Source organism: Betta splendens, chromosome 11 (genome assembly GCF_900634795.4).
Source record: "Betta splendens chromosome 11, fBetSpl5.4, whole genome shotgun sequence".
Taxonomy (NCBI): Eukaryota; Metazoa; Chordata; class Actinopteri; order Anabantiformes; family Osphronemidae; genus Betta; species Betta splendens.
The window spans coordinates 15722995-15740055 of NC_040891.2; the positions used below are offsets into that span (position 1 = coordinate 15722995).

The 17061-nt window shown below is 52.8% G+C and overlaps 1 protein-coding gene across 6 annotated transcripts; it reads left to right on the forward strand.

Annotated features, from left to right (window-relative positions):
• The first annotated feature begins 387 nt into the window (after window positions 1–387).
• Window positions 388–16910, forward strand: LOC114866096 (protein MTSS 1-like). Of its 6 annotated transcripts, XM_029167757.3 has the most exons (16): window positions 388–532; window positions 3863–3924; window positions 4344–4417; window positions 10026–10110; window positions 10190–10281; window positions 10371–10445; window positions 10616–10627; window positions 11578–11735; window positions 11808–11915; window positions 12103–12200; window positions 12441–12657; window positions 13533–13601; window positions 13853–14077; window positions 14277–14444; window positions 14519–14675; window positions 14752–16910. In XM_029167757.3, the coding sequence occupies exons 1-16, from the start codon at window positions 461–463 to the stop codon at window positions 15357–15359; spliced, it is 2280 nt and encodes a 759-aa protein (XP_029023590.1). In that variant the 5' UTR covers window positions 388–460; the 3' UTR covers window positions 15360–16910. The 6 variants fall into 6 exon arrangements, with proteins under 6 accessions (XP_029023590.1, XP_029023593.1, XP_029023592.1 ...); XM_029167760.3 differs by lacking the exon at window positions 13853–14077; XM_029167759.3 differs by lacking the exon at window positions 13533–13601.
• The last annotated feature ends 151 nt before the right edge of the window (window positions 16911–17061 follow it).

Consider the following 17061-nt stretch of genomic DNA (forward strand, 5'->3'; position numbering starts at 1 on the left):
ATTATTTAGACAGAACTCCTCATAACATTTTACTTTTACTTACATTTGACCTATTGTTTTACTCCTAATTCTATGTGGTGAATAGAGCATGCGCCACTGTGTTTCTAACCTTGATTCCTCGGCTATGGGCGGAGCCAGGCGGGCGCGCGTCCTCGAGCCTCAGTGCGCGCTCCCGTGCCTCAGTAGATCCTGGGAGTCCAGGGTGCGCTGCCTCAGCTGAGCGTCTCCGGCGGCGGGTCCGGACATGGGATTTACCTGCTCCGGCTGGAAACCAACCTCTGCCGCCGCGTCCCTGCGCGTCCTGTTCTCCATCAGCCGAGAAAACGCCGCAGCGCGTCTCTGAGCGCTCTCCGCAGAAGCAGCACCAGCACCGAGCTTTCAGTCCTCGTTCGCTTGGTTTATGGACTCCTGAGGCTCCGGGTGACTGCGCCTCTTTGTGATCATCCGTACGCCGCTGAGCATGGAGACGGTGATGGAGAGGGAGTGCAGCGCGCTGGGGGGGCTTTTCCAGACTGTCATCGGAGACATGAAGGTAACACGCAGGCTCCTTATTGTTGCTGTTGTTATTATTATTATCTTTTGTCCAATCTGTGATTAACTCAGTGTTAATGTCAGCTGGCGCCGCCTCCTCGGATCCAGGCAGACGTGTTATGGGGCCTTTATTGGAGATTTCCAGGCGTCGTCATTGATTTGCTAATTATACAGAGAGGGAGGGAGGGAGTGGGTGTGTTCGGTTCCGGCCGTGTTTTGCGGAACCAGGCCGCTACAAACAGCCCCAGGACACTGCAGGAGATGAGTCCAGGAAGACACCGAGCCTTCAGGCACTGGACCGGTTCTGGTTTTACTGCAGAGCCGGAATTGACTGATGTCTCAGGTGTCAGTTTCCAGGCAAAAATCAGGATTTGACGTTTCTGTCAGAGCTCATCTTCGAATGCTGATTCCAGCTCCGGCCTGAGGTTTTCCTGCTGTGGCTTCTAGCAGTGACTGCATCGTTCAGGTGGATGAAGGTTTTTATTAAACCACCCTTTGGTTTCTTCTGTGTCTGACAGGTGGTGGAGCTTCACCAACCTGTTGCCATTTAGAGACAAAAGACACAACATCAAAGCTAATCTTACGTTTTATTCATCGTAGCTTCAACTTTGAAACGACAGTTAAAGTGTTCAAAGATGAATTAAGATGCAGAGCAACATCAAACGCTGTTGAACACATTCCACAAAGTGAGCTTTTTCAGCCCAGTGGGCCCAGCTGGCCAGAACCAGACCCGCTGGCGGTCATGGTCTTCTGGTGCCACATCCTTGTGCTGCCCACTTGGTCCGGCCCAAAGCAGGAGGTGGTTCTGGGTGATTCCGAGCTCGGTCCAGTCCCGTCCTGAAGGCGCTGTAAGTAGCTTCAGAAGGTCTGAGCGCAAACAAGCTCATGGTAAAATGATTCGTGCTGTTCTGATGAGAGAGCATCTGCACCGAAGCCGAGCAATTAGAGCGAAGCGGCCCGGGTCCAGACCAGGACGTGGTCTGGACCCAGGCCCGTCCTCTGGTTCTGTGAAAGTTGGTCTCTGCCCTGTGACTCGTGTGGTTTCTCTGCCTGTAGAGCTTGGTCTGTGTTTGTTAGCTGTGATTTCTAGACGGCACATTCACCAGAGGAGCAGCAGACGAACTGCTGCTCCTCCTCCTCGTTGCTGCATGTGGCTCATTTAAAGCCCAGTCTGGAGCGTCGTCCACGACTCTGTGCTGATCCTAGTGGAGCAGACACATTAGCGCTGATCCGTTTAGGTGGAACTGATCTGAGCCTGGAAGCTGCTTCATGGCGTCGTCTCCTCTTTGGACACTGAGCTGAGGCCGTGTGGATTTGGACCATGGCGCTGTGTTTTACAGGTGGGCTTCGTGGCGCAGACGTCCAGGTTTGTCATGAGGAGGAGCTAATGTGACCGTCCGTCTCGGAGGGAGCCGCTCTTCTGACTTCTGACTGACGCCACGCGTGTCCCTTCGGTTCTGGAGTGGTTCTGGAGTGGTTCTGGAGTGGTTCTGGACGCTGACCCACGTCTTCCTCTCGTGTGTCTAAACATTTAGACTTCTTGGTTTGGGCGAAGTCCAACAAAGGCCACAATGAGCAGTGCTGGCGTTATTTTGACACAAGGCGGAGCCTCGAATCAAATGTTCAGCGCTACGGTACCGAGTGGACGGGTTCTGCCTTTAATGACTCACTAATGACTCTAACTCAGAGCAGTGACACAGCAAAGACCTGCTTTCCAGTGACCAAGCTTCATATTTAACCTGTCACCAGTGCAGTTGGTAAAACCTAGACTTCCTTCCACTGCCTCCAAAGCAACAGGCCGAGTATCAGCATCACAGGCTGTTCAGAGAACTGGATGCTGTTTCTGATGCTAATGAAAAGTGGAGTCATTAATTGATTTTCTTTGGCTTTTTTCGGCTCAACGTTTGAGGAATGGGATTAGATCAGGCCTAAAGAAGAACCAACGGAATTTGTCTGTTTAAAGCGTGTGCAGTCGTTCACGGAGCCGTGGATTCCTGGAGGACCTGCAGGCAGCTGCAGCCTCTGGCTGTTACCACGGCGACAATTTATGTCCTCGGTGACGGATGGATGCAGCGGCCCTGCCCTCGAGTGAGACAGAACAGAGGACGTGTGTGTGTGTGTGTGTGTGTGTGTGTGTGTGTGTGTGTGTGTGTGTGTGTGTGTGTGTGTGTGTGTGTGTGTGTGTGTGTGTTGGTGAGAGACACAAAGAGCAAATGTGTGTTTGTGTGAGGACTCTCACACGTGTGATCCTCCCATCGCTACAAATCCTTCTGTCTGAAGCCGTTCTGCAGCAGCAACAGCAGCAGCAGCAGCAGCAGCGTTACCATAGCAACGGTAACCAAGCAGTGACGCTCAGCATCTCCAACTGAACACACCCAGGCTTGGCTGCATAGAGGCAGAGGAGTAAAGATCCTGATGCTGCAGGAAGCCAACACCCACAGCACAGAGCAACGCGAGTCGTCACAGGCTCAGATTATTGATCCCTGGAGGAAACCACCCGCTGCTAAATGACAGCCTTAATCCAGTGGTGGCATAACTATTCTGACCTTTGGCACAGGAGCGTTTTAATGATGGACTAGTTTTGTAAATTCAGAAGTAGAAGGTCTGTGTACGTCCTCCCTCTCTCCTGCTGGGTTGTGACAGTCTGAGGAGGTGGGAGGACTAAAAACCAGAGATGGTGTTTGTCAGTGTGTCAACATCTGGGGACAGGACGTAACGTAGCTTCACTAAATTCAGAGCCTTGTAAATGGGCTCCATTATGTTATTTATTAGGATTCAGCGGTCCTGGTTGTTATTGTTGCCCTTGGCAACAGGACCTCCCTAGACCCCACCCTGACCCCACCCTCTAACCACCCTGACTCCACCCTGGATCCACCCTGACCCCACCCTCTAACCACCCTGACTCCACCCTGGATCCACCCTGACCCCACCCTCTACCCGCCTGACCCCACCTTGGATCCACCCTGACCCCACCCTGGACCCACCTGACCCCACCCTGGACCCGCCTGACCCCACCTTGGATCCACCCTGACCCCACCCTGGACCCACCCTGACACCCCGTACTGCAGCTCATTGGACCTGTCGTATTTTCTGGCCTGGGGGCTTGTTTGGCTTCGTCCAGACAGACCGGGTGGTATTGATCCGTCTCTGATTTGGCTGCTGCACCTGATCACAGGTCACAGAGGAGACGCTGGACTGGGCGTCAGGGTTTGAGTCTCCTCTCACACACACTGACCTGACATGTTGGATCAGTGTCTAGTGTTGTTTGTTTGTGTGTTTGTTGAAGGATCTTGGTTGAGAATCTCATGCTTGTCTTCTCCTTCCTGTTCAGGGCAGTTACCCCATGTGGGATGACTTCATCAGCAAGGCCAGCAAGCTGCAGTCCCAGCTCAGGTAAAGCGATGCTCACAGCCTGTCGGGGACGTTATGTGGTTGTTTGTTAGTAGGTAGCTAGTGAACAGCTGTTCACTAGTGACGGACACCTGGGCCTCCAGCTGTGCAGCCCCTCCCCCAGGTGTTTGAATGTCAGGCTCCCTGCATCATCTGTTCACACGCTGACTCACAGCCATCAACCACCCACAAGCACATAGTCGCACAAAGAAACGCACAACTTCATTAACCTTCATTAACTCCTGTGGCTGGCAGAGATTCATGATGCCACCTCCAGCTCCTCCATGTGACGGAGCAAAGGTCATAGGGGTCGTGGCTGTCTACTGAATACGTCCACCATCGGATGAACCTTCAAACTTCAACCCTGACGTCACGGTCAGTGACTTGGTGACTGTTGTCTAACGTTGGTCTGTGTCTCCCAGGACGACGGTTGTGGCTGTAGCAGCTTTCCTGGACGCCTTCCAGAAAGTGGCCGACCTGGCGACAAACAGCCGAGGTGAGGTGTGTGTGTGTGTGTGTGTGTGTGTGTGTGTGTGTGTGTGTGTGTGTGTGTGTGTGTGTGTGTGTGTGTGTGTGTGTGTGTGTGTGTGTGTGTGTGGGTGTGTGTGTGTGTGTGTGTGTGTGTGTGTGTGTGTGTGTGCGTGCGTGCGTGCGTGCGCGCGCGCGCGCGCGCGCGCGTGCGTGCGTGTGTGTGTGTGTGCGTGTGCGTGTGTGTGTGCGTGTGTGTCTCCTGTAGCTGTACATGGACAGATGTCTTTTACTCAGTGAATTTGAAGACGTTCTTTCCTCTCGCCTCTCTGAAATGGGAAATCTGAATTTGAGGCAGCTTTCCTTCCTCTAACGCTGGTGAACTCGGTTGTTATTTCTGTGAAGCTGCCGTCGTTGATCGGTTGATTCGGCCACTGGCGCAGGATGAGCGTGGTCTTCGTCAGCGTAGCATCAGTAGAGCTCATTCTGGTCGGCTGCTGCTGCTGCTGCTGCTGCTGCGGGCGCTCTGTGATGCATGAAAGCGTGTGCACCTGGTGCTCTGCACAATTACTGGTTTGTCCTAGCTGCTGTTAGGACAGTTACAGGTGTGTGGAGTCAAGTCTGGAGAGTCCAAAAGCAGAGAGATCAAGGCCTGCCCATCGTTCCCGTGATGATGTAGGAAACCTCAATGCCGCTCATGTCCCTATCCTGAAAATACCATAGTGAAGACCTTTAATTCAGCGATTCGGCTGTAGATGATCTGAGAGATGGGAGGACGCAGGGAAGAAGATGCAACAGAAAGAGCTCACGAGGAGAAAGTGGAGGGCAGATGGTGGCGGGAGGGGAGGCAGGAGAGGCTGTCATGTCCTGCTGGTGGTCATGGCAACAGGATGGAGATCGCTGCAGCATCAGGACCTTGCTGTTTTGTTTGGCCATCGGACCGTCAGCTAGTTTCTATGCAGTCGCAATGTAAAACCCCACATTCACACAATAACCAACCTCTGCTGTGGATGTCCAGAGGAGCCAGCTGAGGTCTGGACCCCTGCTGTGCACAGCCAGGCTCGCTGAGCAGGTAGGAAACGCGCCGCAGGATCAGATTTGGGATCACACTGGAAGCTGGAAAATGAGGGACGTCTGGAAAACCCAGTTTCAACAGTGGGTGAAAGCAAACTCCAAATGAACCTGCTTCAGGTGCAATAAATAAAAAGCTACAGTCTGTAGTCGAGCACAAATGAAACTGTGGCAGCAGCTGATTGTTCCCTGAACGTTGTGGCCTCGTGTGCTTTGTTTGCCCTTCGATGACGTTGGTCTCGGCTCCTCATTATGTTCAGCACACACACTATGGAAATGAGCCACAGCAGGTGTCCTGCCCTCTACCTGTGCGGGTCCATGGTTACCATGGAAACAGACAACAGGGCCAGCGAGGAGAGCGGCCTCATCTGTATGTCAGCACTGGATAAGTGGCATGAGGACGAGTGGTGAGCAGACAAAGACGGAGGAGGGTTGTTTCTTCCTGTGGTGAGCTCAGTATTCGTTGGCTTTGGTCTTTTCAATTAACCAAACGTCATAAAACGGACAAAACGTATCCATCTTTCAACACAGCGAAGGAGCGCTCGGTGGCACCTTTTGGGCCATAGAAGGTTTAAACTTCAGATGTTGTTTGGTCAGAACGGTCCCCACCAGGCCCGGTTCTGGTCCAGTCCGAACGGATGCCAGCATCACGTGGACCTACGGCTGCAGCACCAGAGCTGCCTCACAGCTGACACGTTCACTCCTGCTCTTGGTTTCCTGTCATCGGAATGAGCTGCTGGGAATCGCTCCCAGTCAGACCAGTTCAGGGCACTGACATCCAACACGCAGATCTGCTACACACGTTCTGAGAGTTAAATGATATCCGCTTTCCTCCAGTTAAGAGAATTTAAAGCTGCAGTAATGAATGTTTGACACATTTTGTCTCTCTGCTGCTCTAGTTGATCTGAGAACACGAGGCACCTCTCACTAGTTTAATGGACCCAGTTCCTGCAGATACGTGCCGATTCTCCAGGGGTTGTGAGTCTTGGTTGGTTTTTAGTCAGACTGTGGCGAAGTGAAGGAAAAGCTCAACCACAGTTTGTGATGAGTTCAGGAGCTGGAGGCTGCTGATCGTGGGAACGGCTGCTGCCTGCAGACGCGTATGTGATGTGTGTAATTAAGCCACAGTTATGCAGAATGGGAAGCGTCCTGACAGACACTGGAGGCTCCTGGGTAGTTTCATGGCACCACTGTGCTTTATTGCATCAGTCTGTGCGTTGACACTACATTACCCACAAGCCTCAGAGACTGCAGCTTAAAAATGCCACACAAAAGGTATAAAATGCTTCTTGGAGCGGATGGAGAGTGCTGACGTTGGCAGCCAGGGGTCGACCCGGTATGGCCCGTTTGTGTTGGGTCTTCAGGCAGCGCCAGTCTGTGCCGTGACGGTGGCGAGGTGAATCCCTGTGGATGCTGCTGCTCCGTGTCTTCAGCAGATGGTCTCTGTTGGCAGCAGCTTAGTCGGTGATGTCATTTCTGCAGTGTCCAAACAGCGAGCTTCTGCCTGTGGCCGGTCCAGTGAGGTTCTGTTCGGTTCAGTGTGTGAAGCCTGACACATAGACGTCAGCTGTCACCTGTACTCAGGCAGAGTGTTGCAGCAGAACCTCTGAGCAAGCAGCCACGTAGAGCAGCGTGTAGCTGCAGATGAACCAAAGCCGGAACCTTGAAGCAGGAATTTTTGTTGATTGAACCTGGAAAACAAATGAATTCCTGCCAGAAGCAGATGAATCCTGTTGAAATCCAGTAGCTGAGTGTGAGAAGCAGCTTTGAATTATTAAAGGAGCTCAGCAGGTGAGGCCGTGTGGTCTCTTCTGTGCTCCTCGTTAGTGCAAGGAGACGCTGGAGGTGAGAGGAGCAGAGATGGGTCTGACCCATGTTGGAACAACAATTTGGGTTTTTTCACGATTAAAAAGAGTTTAAATGACACGAAAGCTGAAAATCGAGGACCAGCCACCAGAAACCTGGAGCGTTCGACCCCCAGGAGCTCGCAGCTGCTTGTAAAGGTTGAACGGCTGCTAAATATTTCAGCGTTGCTCCATCAGGCTAGAGACATGGACTCTGCAGTACCTGAGCTGCTCATTTACATATCGACCGGAGGGCAAGGTGCTGATGGAGGGCCAGGTGCTGACGGATGCCCTGCCGCTGGTGACCTTCAGCGACCGGCGGCTCCTGTGATGGATCCGAGTGGAGCTGTGGCGGCGGCGGAGGAGGAGAAGGAGCGGCGGAGGAGGAGAAGGAGCGGCGGAGAAGTGGAGGTGGAGGAACGTTGGCGGAGGAAGAGGAAGAGGAGGAGCAACGGAGGAGGAGCGACGGAGGAGCAGCGGCGCAGGAGCCTTTGGTTCGTCTCAGCTCCTCGCTTCTTCAGCTGCAGTTCCACTGACTGAAGAGCGTCTGGTATCAGAGCTCTTTCTGTGGGGGCCTCGTTTCCACTGAGCCGCTGTGTAAAGGCCTCAAGAGGAGCTGCTGACGCTGCAAAGAGCTGAAGCTTTGATGATGGTGGCGCTTTTATTTAGCGTGACTTTTTACAGTTCAGTGCAGGTTCTGAGAAGGCGACGACCCATCCGCTCCCCAGGAGCACAGTGGACCTCGCCTCCTTCAGACCCTGAAAGTGCTGAAGGGCAGGTAGAAGCTCTAAGCCGAGCCCTGGGCCGCAGCCTGGCTGCAACCGGAGAGCGGAGGAATTCCCAGGACTATTAAGAGCCCATCGTAACACTCCTGCAGAAGGCATGTGACGCATCGCTGGACCGCTCCCCTCTGCTGCAGCGCGTGGCATTCCAGAACCGCACGACCCCCGAGCGACCCGGGGAATTCTGCTCGCTGGAAGCCCGGCCCAGTGACCGGTGTCACAAGGTGTCGGTTTGAGTCCTGGGACTCTGGACCTGCAGCATTAAAAGGGATCGACTCCAGTGGTTCCGGTGGTGAAGTGACCCTGACTGTACGTGGAGAGAGAGGCTGCCTGATGCAACCATCAGCAACACTGACCATCATCTGATGGGATCCAAGCAGTTTCTTTTCCTGCTCATGCTCCAGTTGCTCAAAAATAGCCTTCCCCGCGCGGCCTCCAGGTGATTTACTGCCCGTCCCACTGGGTCACTGCGCCTTCAGCTGCTCCGCTTCCTCAGCCCAGTTCCACCAGCTCCACTGGGAATGTGACGGCTGCGCTCACGTCCCAGTTGGACGGAGGGAGACGGGTTTAGATTCCAGGTCCCCCACTGTTCCCAGTGTGGCACCGAGGCTGGAAAACGCTCCGGATGCTTGCGCTGGTTCAGCGCCGACGGTAGTTTAATCCCACGGACGCACAGAGAAGGTGGCGCTCCGTGAGCTCACCGTCGGATTCTCTGGACTTCTGCCTGTTTCCTGATTTGTCCTGACACATTCTGAGACTGATTGTTGTCGCCCGGAGGCCGAGCGGCAGCTCAGACAGGGACACGGCTCTGACCCAGTAAATGGGTCGACTGAGGCTGGGTGCACAAACACGCACGCACACAAACACGCACGCACGCACAAACACGCACGCACAAACGCACGCACGCACGCACACAAACACGCACGCACAAACACGCACGCACAAACACGCTAACATGCACAGACACACTCAAACACACACACGCGCGTTAACACGCATGCACAATCACGCACGCTAACACGCACAAACACGCTCTCACACACACACTCTTTAATCCACATTACATCAGACTTTGCTTCGTCTCTCGCTGCATCTCTGCTCAGTTTGAAGCTCGAGTTTCTGAGCTGCGACTCGTCACGAGGGCTTTTTACAGCGTCTGTAAAACTAATCTGGAGGAACCGAGTGGCTCCTGAAAGCGGATCCTCCGCAGCCTCGGTGCTTCACAGATCGTGTAGTTCTGTGGCGGTTCAGTGTTTCTGGAAGCTCCATGAATCCTGCACTTTGTCCATTTCAGATGTTCAGCTTTGACTCAAACAAAGCTTAAAGTCGAAAAATTACAACAGCGTAAAAACCTCATTTATTTCAGTATGCACCTTAAAAGCTGAAAGTAATATGAGATAGACTCATTACATGCAAAGCAAGATATTTCAAACAGTGATTTGCCATAATTACAATTGGATTATTGAACCTTTTCCTTTTTTTATTATTATTATTGAACCTTTTCTGAGATTCTGAGGGTTTTCATGAGCTGTGAACCATAATATTCTCAATTAGGACAAATCACAACTATCTTGTTTTGCATGTAATTAGACTATGTCATACATGTTTTTCCAGCATCACCTGTATGTTCAGTTAAAGCTGAGTGTAATGGATGAGGATGAAGGAGTGAAGGAGGGAGGGGGTGTGTGGTGCAATGCGGTGCCCCCCTCACCCCCCTCACCCCCCGGGATAAGAGACAAACCTGTTCAAATGTCCCACGCTCGTCTGTGTGAGGCTCAACTTCCCAGGAGGGCGCGAGGACGACCATCTGGCTCCTTGTGCCGCCCGTGGAGCCTCTGCCGGAGTGTCCTTGAGCAAGGCTGCTGAGACTCCGCCGCTGGCGTGTGGGTCGTGCTGTGACCTCTGACCTCTGAGAAACAGACTGTGGCTTTGCTTCCAGGAGGAACGAGGGACATCGGCTCGGCTCTGACCAGGATGTGCATGAGGCATCGCAGCATCGAGGCCAAACTGCGCCAGTTCTCCATGTGAGTTGACCTGCGGTTCTGCCTCCACCCTTTAGCTGTGAGCAGCGTCACACGTGTGTGTGTGTGTGTGTTCTTCCAGGGTGTTCCTGGACTGTCTGATCAACCCTCTGCAGGAGCAGATGGAGGAGTGGAAGCGAGTGGCCAACGCTCTGGACAAAGACCACGCCAAAGGTACCGGCGCCGCGGCCGCGGCTCGTCTGCGCTCCGCGTCCTGGAGCGGCCGACCACAAACACCTCACCTGCTCCTTGTTTCCCTGCAGAGTACAAGAAGGCGCGTCAGGAGATCAAGAAGCGGTCGTCAGACACTCTGAAGCTGCAGAAGAAGGCAAAGAAAGGTGGGTAATGTGCAGCGTCTCCAGCAGCGCTGTAATTAAACTCTTAGTGGTGTGGTGGGTATTTAAAGGGTGTGACTGCGTGCAGAAATGTGGGGGTTACGCATTAATGTGTGTTTTCCCCCTCTCCTCTTTGCTTTGTTGCGGTTCCCATGGAACTGTGCTCGCGGCAGCCGACGTCTTTGGTGAGTTATTTCCACAGTGTTTCATGTGTGATTGTTGTAGCATCTTTGCATTAGTGTCCAGCCTGAAGGATGTTCCCACATGCTTTGAATGTGTCTGTGACTCAGACACGGAGCAGAGTTTATTAACATGTGACGCAACCAGACCACTTCAGCGTGGTGGAATATCTGGTTCTACGGCTCTGGACCCATGCAACATCACGTAAACACTGAGCTGTGTTAAGCAGCTGTAGTTGGTGGTTCTTGCAGAACCCAAACACAAAACAGCTTCTCTGCTTCAGAAGCAGCAGATTCAGTCTGAGTCATTGAATGAAACGAGCCGACAAAGAGCTCTATTGAGCCTCTAAGCCAAAGTGAAGAGGAGCCCGGCTGAACCCAGAGGAACCAGACGTGGTCGGGCCACTCTGCTCGTCGGCCTTTTATTACGGAGCGAGAGGGAACTCCCCGTGCTGTGCTGTGCTGTGAGTGGGAAGCAATGAAACCAAAGTAATGAGAGACGGGAACATGGAAGGAGATGGAGGCGACTCCTCAACCAGTAGAAACACGAGGCACAGGACAGAAACGCTGTCTGCTGATGCACTTAGATCAGTTCCACCCTAATGACAGCGATACATCCCTTGACTGACCAGCGTGTGGTTTACAGTAACATTCTGTGCTTAGAGACAGGAGGCTGTGCAGGAGGAAGGAGAGATGTGGGGACTGTGGTCCGTAGCCTTCTGGTGTCTCAGAGTCTGTGGGAAACCAGACATTCCCTTCAGAGACGCAGCTAAACCCCAGTCCATCTGGACCTGCTGCAGCGATCAGGACCTTCAATTGCATGTTTGTGTGTTCTGAGCAGCACCGGGAGCCTGGACCTGCATCCACACCGTCCTCACGGTGGCCTGTATGACCTCATGGCTGTGAACGCCCAGTCTGGAGGTGAACGCTAATCCCCTCCTCCTCTCTGCGTGCAGGGCGCGGCGACCTGCAGCCGCAGCTGGACAGCGCCATGCAGGACGTGAGCGACCGGTACCTGCTGCTGGAGGAGGCGGAGAAGCAGGCGGTGAGGAAGGCGCTGGTGGAGGAGCGGAGCCGCTTCTGCTGCTTCGTGTCCATGCTGAGGCCCGTGGTGGTGAGTGGCGCCGTTGAAGAGACGCACGTTGACTGAACTATGCAGCAGCTGTGATGGATGTTTGTGTGTCAGGAGGAGGAGATGTCCATGCTGGGGGAGATCACTCACCTGCAGACTCTGACCGATGACCTGAAGGCGCTCACCATGGACCCACACAAGCTGCCCGCCTCCAGCGAGCAGGTGCTGCGGAACAAACACACATGTTCTTCATCAGTGTCACTTTCTACCACATTACGTCATCCGTTCATCCTGACGCAGACACAAAACCATCCACTCACATAACAGCAGAGCCAACCGTTTCCAGCCTCTGTTCAGTGTTGCTTGGTTCACGCTGTCAACTCAACCTCAAAGGTTCCTCTGCTTCCAGGTGATTGTAGACCTGAAGAGCTCCGAGTGCACCTGGTCGTACCAGACGCCCCCCTCGTCCCCCAGCACCACTGTGTCCAGGAAGTCCAGCATGTGCAGGTGGGCTTTCATGTCTCACTCAATCTGAGCACACACACACACACACACACACACACACACACACACACACACACACACACACACACACACACACACACACACACACACACACACACACTGTACACTGTATCTGTATGTGCTTAAAAGGAGTTCTAACACATTCAGTTCTTGCTGTTTAAACAGAGCTGGCTTTAACTTCCTGTCTGACTGCTCTCTTCTTCTCCTCTTTCTGCCCTGCAGCAGCTTGAACAGCGTGAACAGCAGCGACTCTCGCTCCAGCGGCTCCCACTGCCACTCCCCTACCTCCCATTTCCGCTTCCGCGCCTCCTCCTCCTCCGTGCTGCCCCAGCAGACTCCTGCCCGCCTGTCCTCGGTCTCCTCCCATGACTCTGGCTTCATCTCCCAGGACGCCTTCCAGTCCAAATCTCCATCACCGATGCCCCCAGACACCTCACAGGTGAAATGTTCCATTAGAGACTGAACATCTGGCTCAGCTGGTGTGTGACTAAATGTTAGTACGTGAAAACAAGAAACGTTTATTGATTAGACATTATAATTATTGACTGTAGGGCTCTAACTAACAATTATTTATATTATCAATTCAAAGTCAAAGTGACTCTTTAAATCTCAAATTAAACATGTTTAATTTTAATTTAAATCCAATAAAATATCTAACATATGAATAAACAAAGCAAGCTTGGGTTTTCTCCATTAACCTGACTGGGAGAAAACCCACGCAGACAGGAGATCACGTAACCTTCAGGCTCTGAGGAGTGACGACCGCTAAAACATGCCGTGAAACCTTAATGCTGCGCCGTTCATCACAGCTGGTTGAGATCATCTCTACACAGACACATGAAGGAACTTCACGCAGCAGCTTCTTCGTGTGATGGAAACACAGCGTTTGTGTCCACTGCTGCATCCGGGACGCTTTCTTTTCTTCTTCTTTTCTGCTTCTGCTCGTGTGTCGCTGTAGTATTTACAAGCCACAGGTCGAACTTTGCATAACTTAAAGTTGTCTTTGTTTAATTTTTAATGTTCATATTCTGACGCTTGGTCCCAAACGAGCAGCCCAACTAATCGATAACAGAAAATCTTTATCGGTCATTTCCGTGATCGATTCTCATCGATTCGTTGTTTCAGCCCTAATTAAATGAGCAGCTTCTGCTCTGTGCAGCGGTTCCATTTTCATGGTTTAGTCATTGAATGAAATGATGTTTAGACGTCATCACTTCAGCTTCATCTGACGTTTACGAGCTTCTGCTTTGTGTGTTTCCGGCCTTGGCTTCCTGTGAACTGCTTGTGTGTGAACTGTGCATGGCTCTGCTGCAGCTGAGTGTCGCGTCTTCATCTCCTCAGTGTGTCAACGAGGAGCCTTGCTGCTCCTCCTCTTCCTCACAGGTGATGGGAAACATCCCTTTAGAGCTTCTGCCTGCATGACGTTGATGTAATGTAACAGAGCAACAGGTTCAGAGTCTACATAGATGAAACCTGTAGACGATGTCTCCTTCCTTTGCTTTAATCAGACAGTCACGTGTACTTTCATTAAAGCTCCTCCTGCACAAATACAACCCTTTTCCTGTTTTCATATCAGTCACAGCCTCTTTCACTAATCTTTGTTTTCTGCCTCTCCCTCATCCACTGGCCTTCAGCCTTCAAATGGTTCTGCCCATCATGCTTCCCTCTGTCTGCACGGAGCAGACACCCACCTCCACCCTCCATTCTTCACCTACTCCACCGCCTCCCCCATCTCCTCACCCTCCTACTCGCCCGACTTTCCCACGTGGCCCTGGTCTGGTCCAGGCTCCGGCCAATCAGGAGAGCTGTCACCCCTGAGCCCCTCAGTGCTCCCGTCCTCCAGAGTCCCGTCCTGGAAGGTTTGACCCTGATGTCCTCCTCTCGTGTCTCTCTGAAGCCAAACACCACATCTCATTCCATATCAGTCAGCCATCAAATGATTCAGACACATTTCTCACAATGAAGGATCAGAAGCAGCAATACTTCCCTGCCAAGTGTGACCACATTACTGCTTTAATGTAATGCCAATTAAAATGTTAAAGTCATTCCTTTGTGTAGGACTGGGCCAAACCGGGTCCGTATGACCAGCCAATGATCAACACCCTGAGGAGGAGCAGGGAGAGGAGAGAGCCTACAGATCCCAGCAGCCACCAGGGCGCCGACCTGACGCCCCCGGGGGAGGAAGCGCCGAGGGTCAGAGGAAGCCACTCTCTGGCGGCGTCCAAGGTCAGACAGGTTCCAGACATTATACTGTGCCGCTCGTCCGCGACTCAGCGCGTTGCCTGTGTGATGCGTGGCAGGAGGACAGGGAGGCCCACGAGGAGCTGGCCAGAGCGCTGGCCCGAGGCCTGCAGCTGGACATCAGCGGCTCCAGCAGGGACTCGCTGCAGGGCTCCAGCGGCTACAGCAGCCAGACCAACACGCCCTGCTGCTCCGAGGACACCATCCCCTCACAAGGTGCACGCACACGTGGGCCGCGCCCGGCGCCGACGGCCCGGCTCTGCCGGTGACTCACTGTTCTTCCTCCCCCCAGCATCCGACTGCGACTGCTACTCTGTGGGAACGGAGCAGGACGGTGAGCAGCCGGCGTCCGACTTTGATAAATCCTGCACCATCCCCAGGAACAGCGACGTCAGCCAGTCCTACCGCCGCATGTTCCAGTCCAAGCGCCCTGCGTCCACAGCGGGGCTGCCCTCCGGCGCCGCCGCCGCCGCCCCCCCGGGCGTCGCCACCATCCGCCGCACGCCGTCCTCCAAGCCCAACCTGCGGCGACCCTCGGGGGGCCTGAGCTTGGGGCCCATCCCCATCAAGCCTCCCATGATCCCAGTGAAGACGCCCACGGTCCCCGAACACCCCGGTTTTCCCAGCAAAGCCATGTCCGAGGACGGCGGCGCTCCACGGACGCCGCTCAGTCCCACGACGCACTCGTCTCCAGCGCAGCACGCGTGCCCGGGGGCCGAGCCTCCCACCCCCCCCCCGCAGCCCGGAGGCCGCACGGTGGAGCGGGAGCGCCGGCCTCTGCCGGAGCTCCTGGAGGAGAGCGAGCACTCGGAGGTGGAAGACTACCTGGTGGCCATCAGACGAGGCGTGAGGCTCAGGAAGACGACCACCGCCGACCGTTCGGCTCCACACATTCACTAAGACAGACCCCGGCCGCACGGAGGCGAGCGCGAGGCGAGGACTGGAGGAAGTTGCCCACAGACTCTGATCCAGGCCTGCTTTGGAAATGTACATTCAGATTTAGAGAGTCAGCATTGCTTAATATTCAACATCAGCAGAAAGAAGTGGCAGGTTTAAGTGCTGAAGAATCAAAAACATGCGTCCAGGCTTCGTTTTATCCTGCATGAACGTGAGGAAAGGGACGTCAAAAGGACGGTTAAGGCTCAGATCAGGTCCTCGGGCAACTTCCCCAGAGGAGGAGGAACAGACAGCAGTGTTGAGACGACGACGGCAGAGGAAGTAAGATGAACTTATGAATGTACATATTTATATTGGGATGTTTGTACCGTTTGTTTTTCAGGCTCTTCTTCCGTGCCTGTCATCGCCTGTCGTCCCAATGAAGGTGCCAAAAGCTACATTTAAACTTGAAATGCAAACAAAGAACCAGTTTATAAAAACATGTAAACTTAATAAGACCAGTATTGTTTTAGGGTAGAACATTGAAGTAAAGATGCGTTCGCTTGATCTGCATGATGCTGACGTTTGGTCGAGCAGAACTGACACAGTCATTAGATTAGTCATCGGGACGCGTGTACGCTGGTAGTAAACGGCAAAAGCAACTATGGGAAACTAACAAGGACTCGATGAGGAGCAGCTGTTTACTGGAGCAGGTGATTGGTTAATAATCTGATTACTGACTAGTCCATCTATTCTGGATATTTCCTCAGTCTGTTGTGATGGTAAACGTAACATGTTTGGGTTTTGGACTCAATAATCAGTGATCAATAACTATAACTAGTCACAGCCCAGAAACCTCCTCTGCTCAGGAGCATGAAAAAGCCAAATGTCCCATAGTCCTCGAACATAACACGAGACAACACTAAGAAAAGTGTTTGTATGTAACCGAGTAAAAGGTCGTAGACACAAACTGTCACGAGCTAAAGGCCACAGAGCTTTACTCATTTAACCAATAAAACTAGTATTTAATTATGCATGTTGTATTTTTAGTTGAGCAAAGATTTAATACCTCTTTTGTACTGGACCAGAACCGTTGGACACTGCCGCCCTCTCCTGTGTGATGATTGAAGCCTGTCCAGTTGTGTGTTGACTGTCATTTCCAGTGCAGGGCATCGAACACAATCATGTAGCTGATGCGATAACAAGCGTGTGAAGCCGAACGTTCGAACCTGTGGCCTCTGTGACGTGAATGTGAGCCATCGATGATGTGAGCGATGCTAATAATCAGTTATTGGTAGCAGACAATCTAGAACCCTCGTTAAAAGGCTAAAGATGGACCTGTGGGTTTCTACTTCCGTCTCCTGAACCCTTGAGGTCTTATTGCGTGGAGCGCTCTGGACCTGTGACGTGTTTCTAGGCCAGTGACTGCTTCAGGGACACGTAGGATGGTGAGGTCTAACACTCACCCCGCAGGCGGTCTGTGGTGCAGTCAGTTTCATGTTCACTTCTCGTCTCGTGTCTATTTCTATGTCTGTACCAACTGTTTAGGCTGAATAATAAAACCGTAGCATACGATGTGCATCGCTGTGGTCTGCTTCTTTGTAAGGTCATTTACACGTACATACGTAGTGACGTTAAACAGACAATTCTTAAAATAAAATAGCTGCTGAAGCAATCATTTAGTGACGTTTGATCTATAAAGGACAGTGTAGGACATTTCAGCTCG

What these genes read in the sequence shown, in the direction of transcription:
- LOC114866096 (XM_029167757.3), top strand. Translation starts at nt 461, where the DNA reads ATGGAGACGGTGATGGAGAGGGAGTGCAGCGCGCTGGGGGGGCTTTTC. An exon ending in AAACTGCGCCAGTTCTCCAT is followed by an intron (nt 10,111 to 10,189) that starts GTGAGTTGACCT and finishes GTGTTCTTCCAG; the next exon opens with GGTGTTCCTGGACTGTCTGA. An exon ending in AGGAAGTCCAGCATGTGCAG is followed by an intron (nt 12,201 to 12,440) that starts GTGGGCTTTCAT and finishes TCTGCCCTGCAG; the next exon opens with CAGCTTGAACAGCGTGAACA.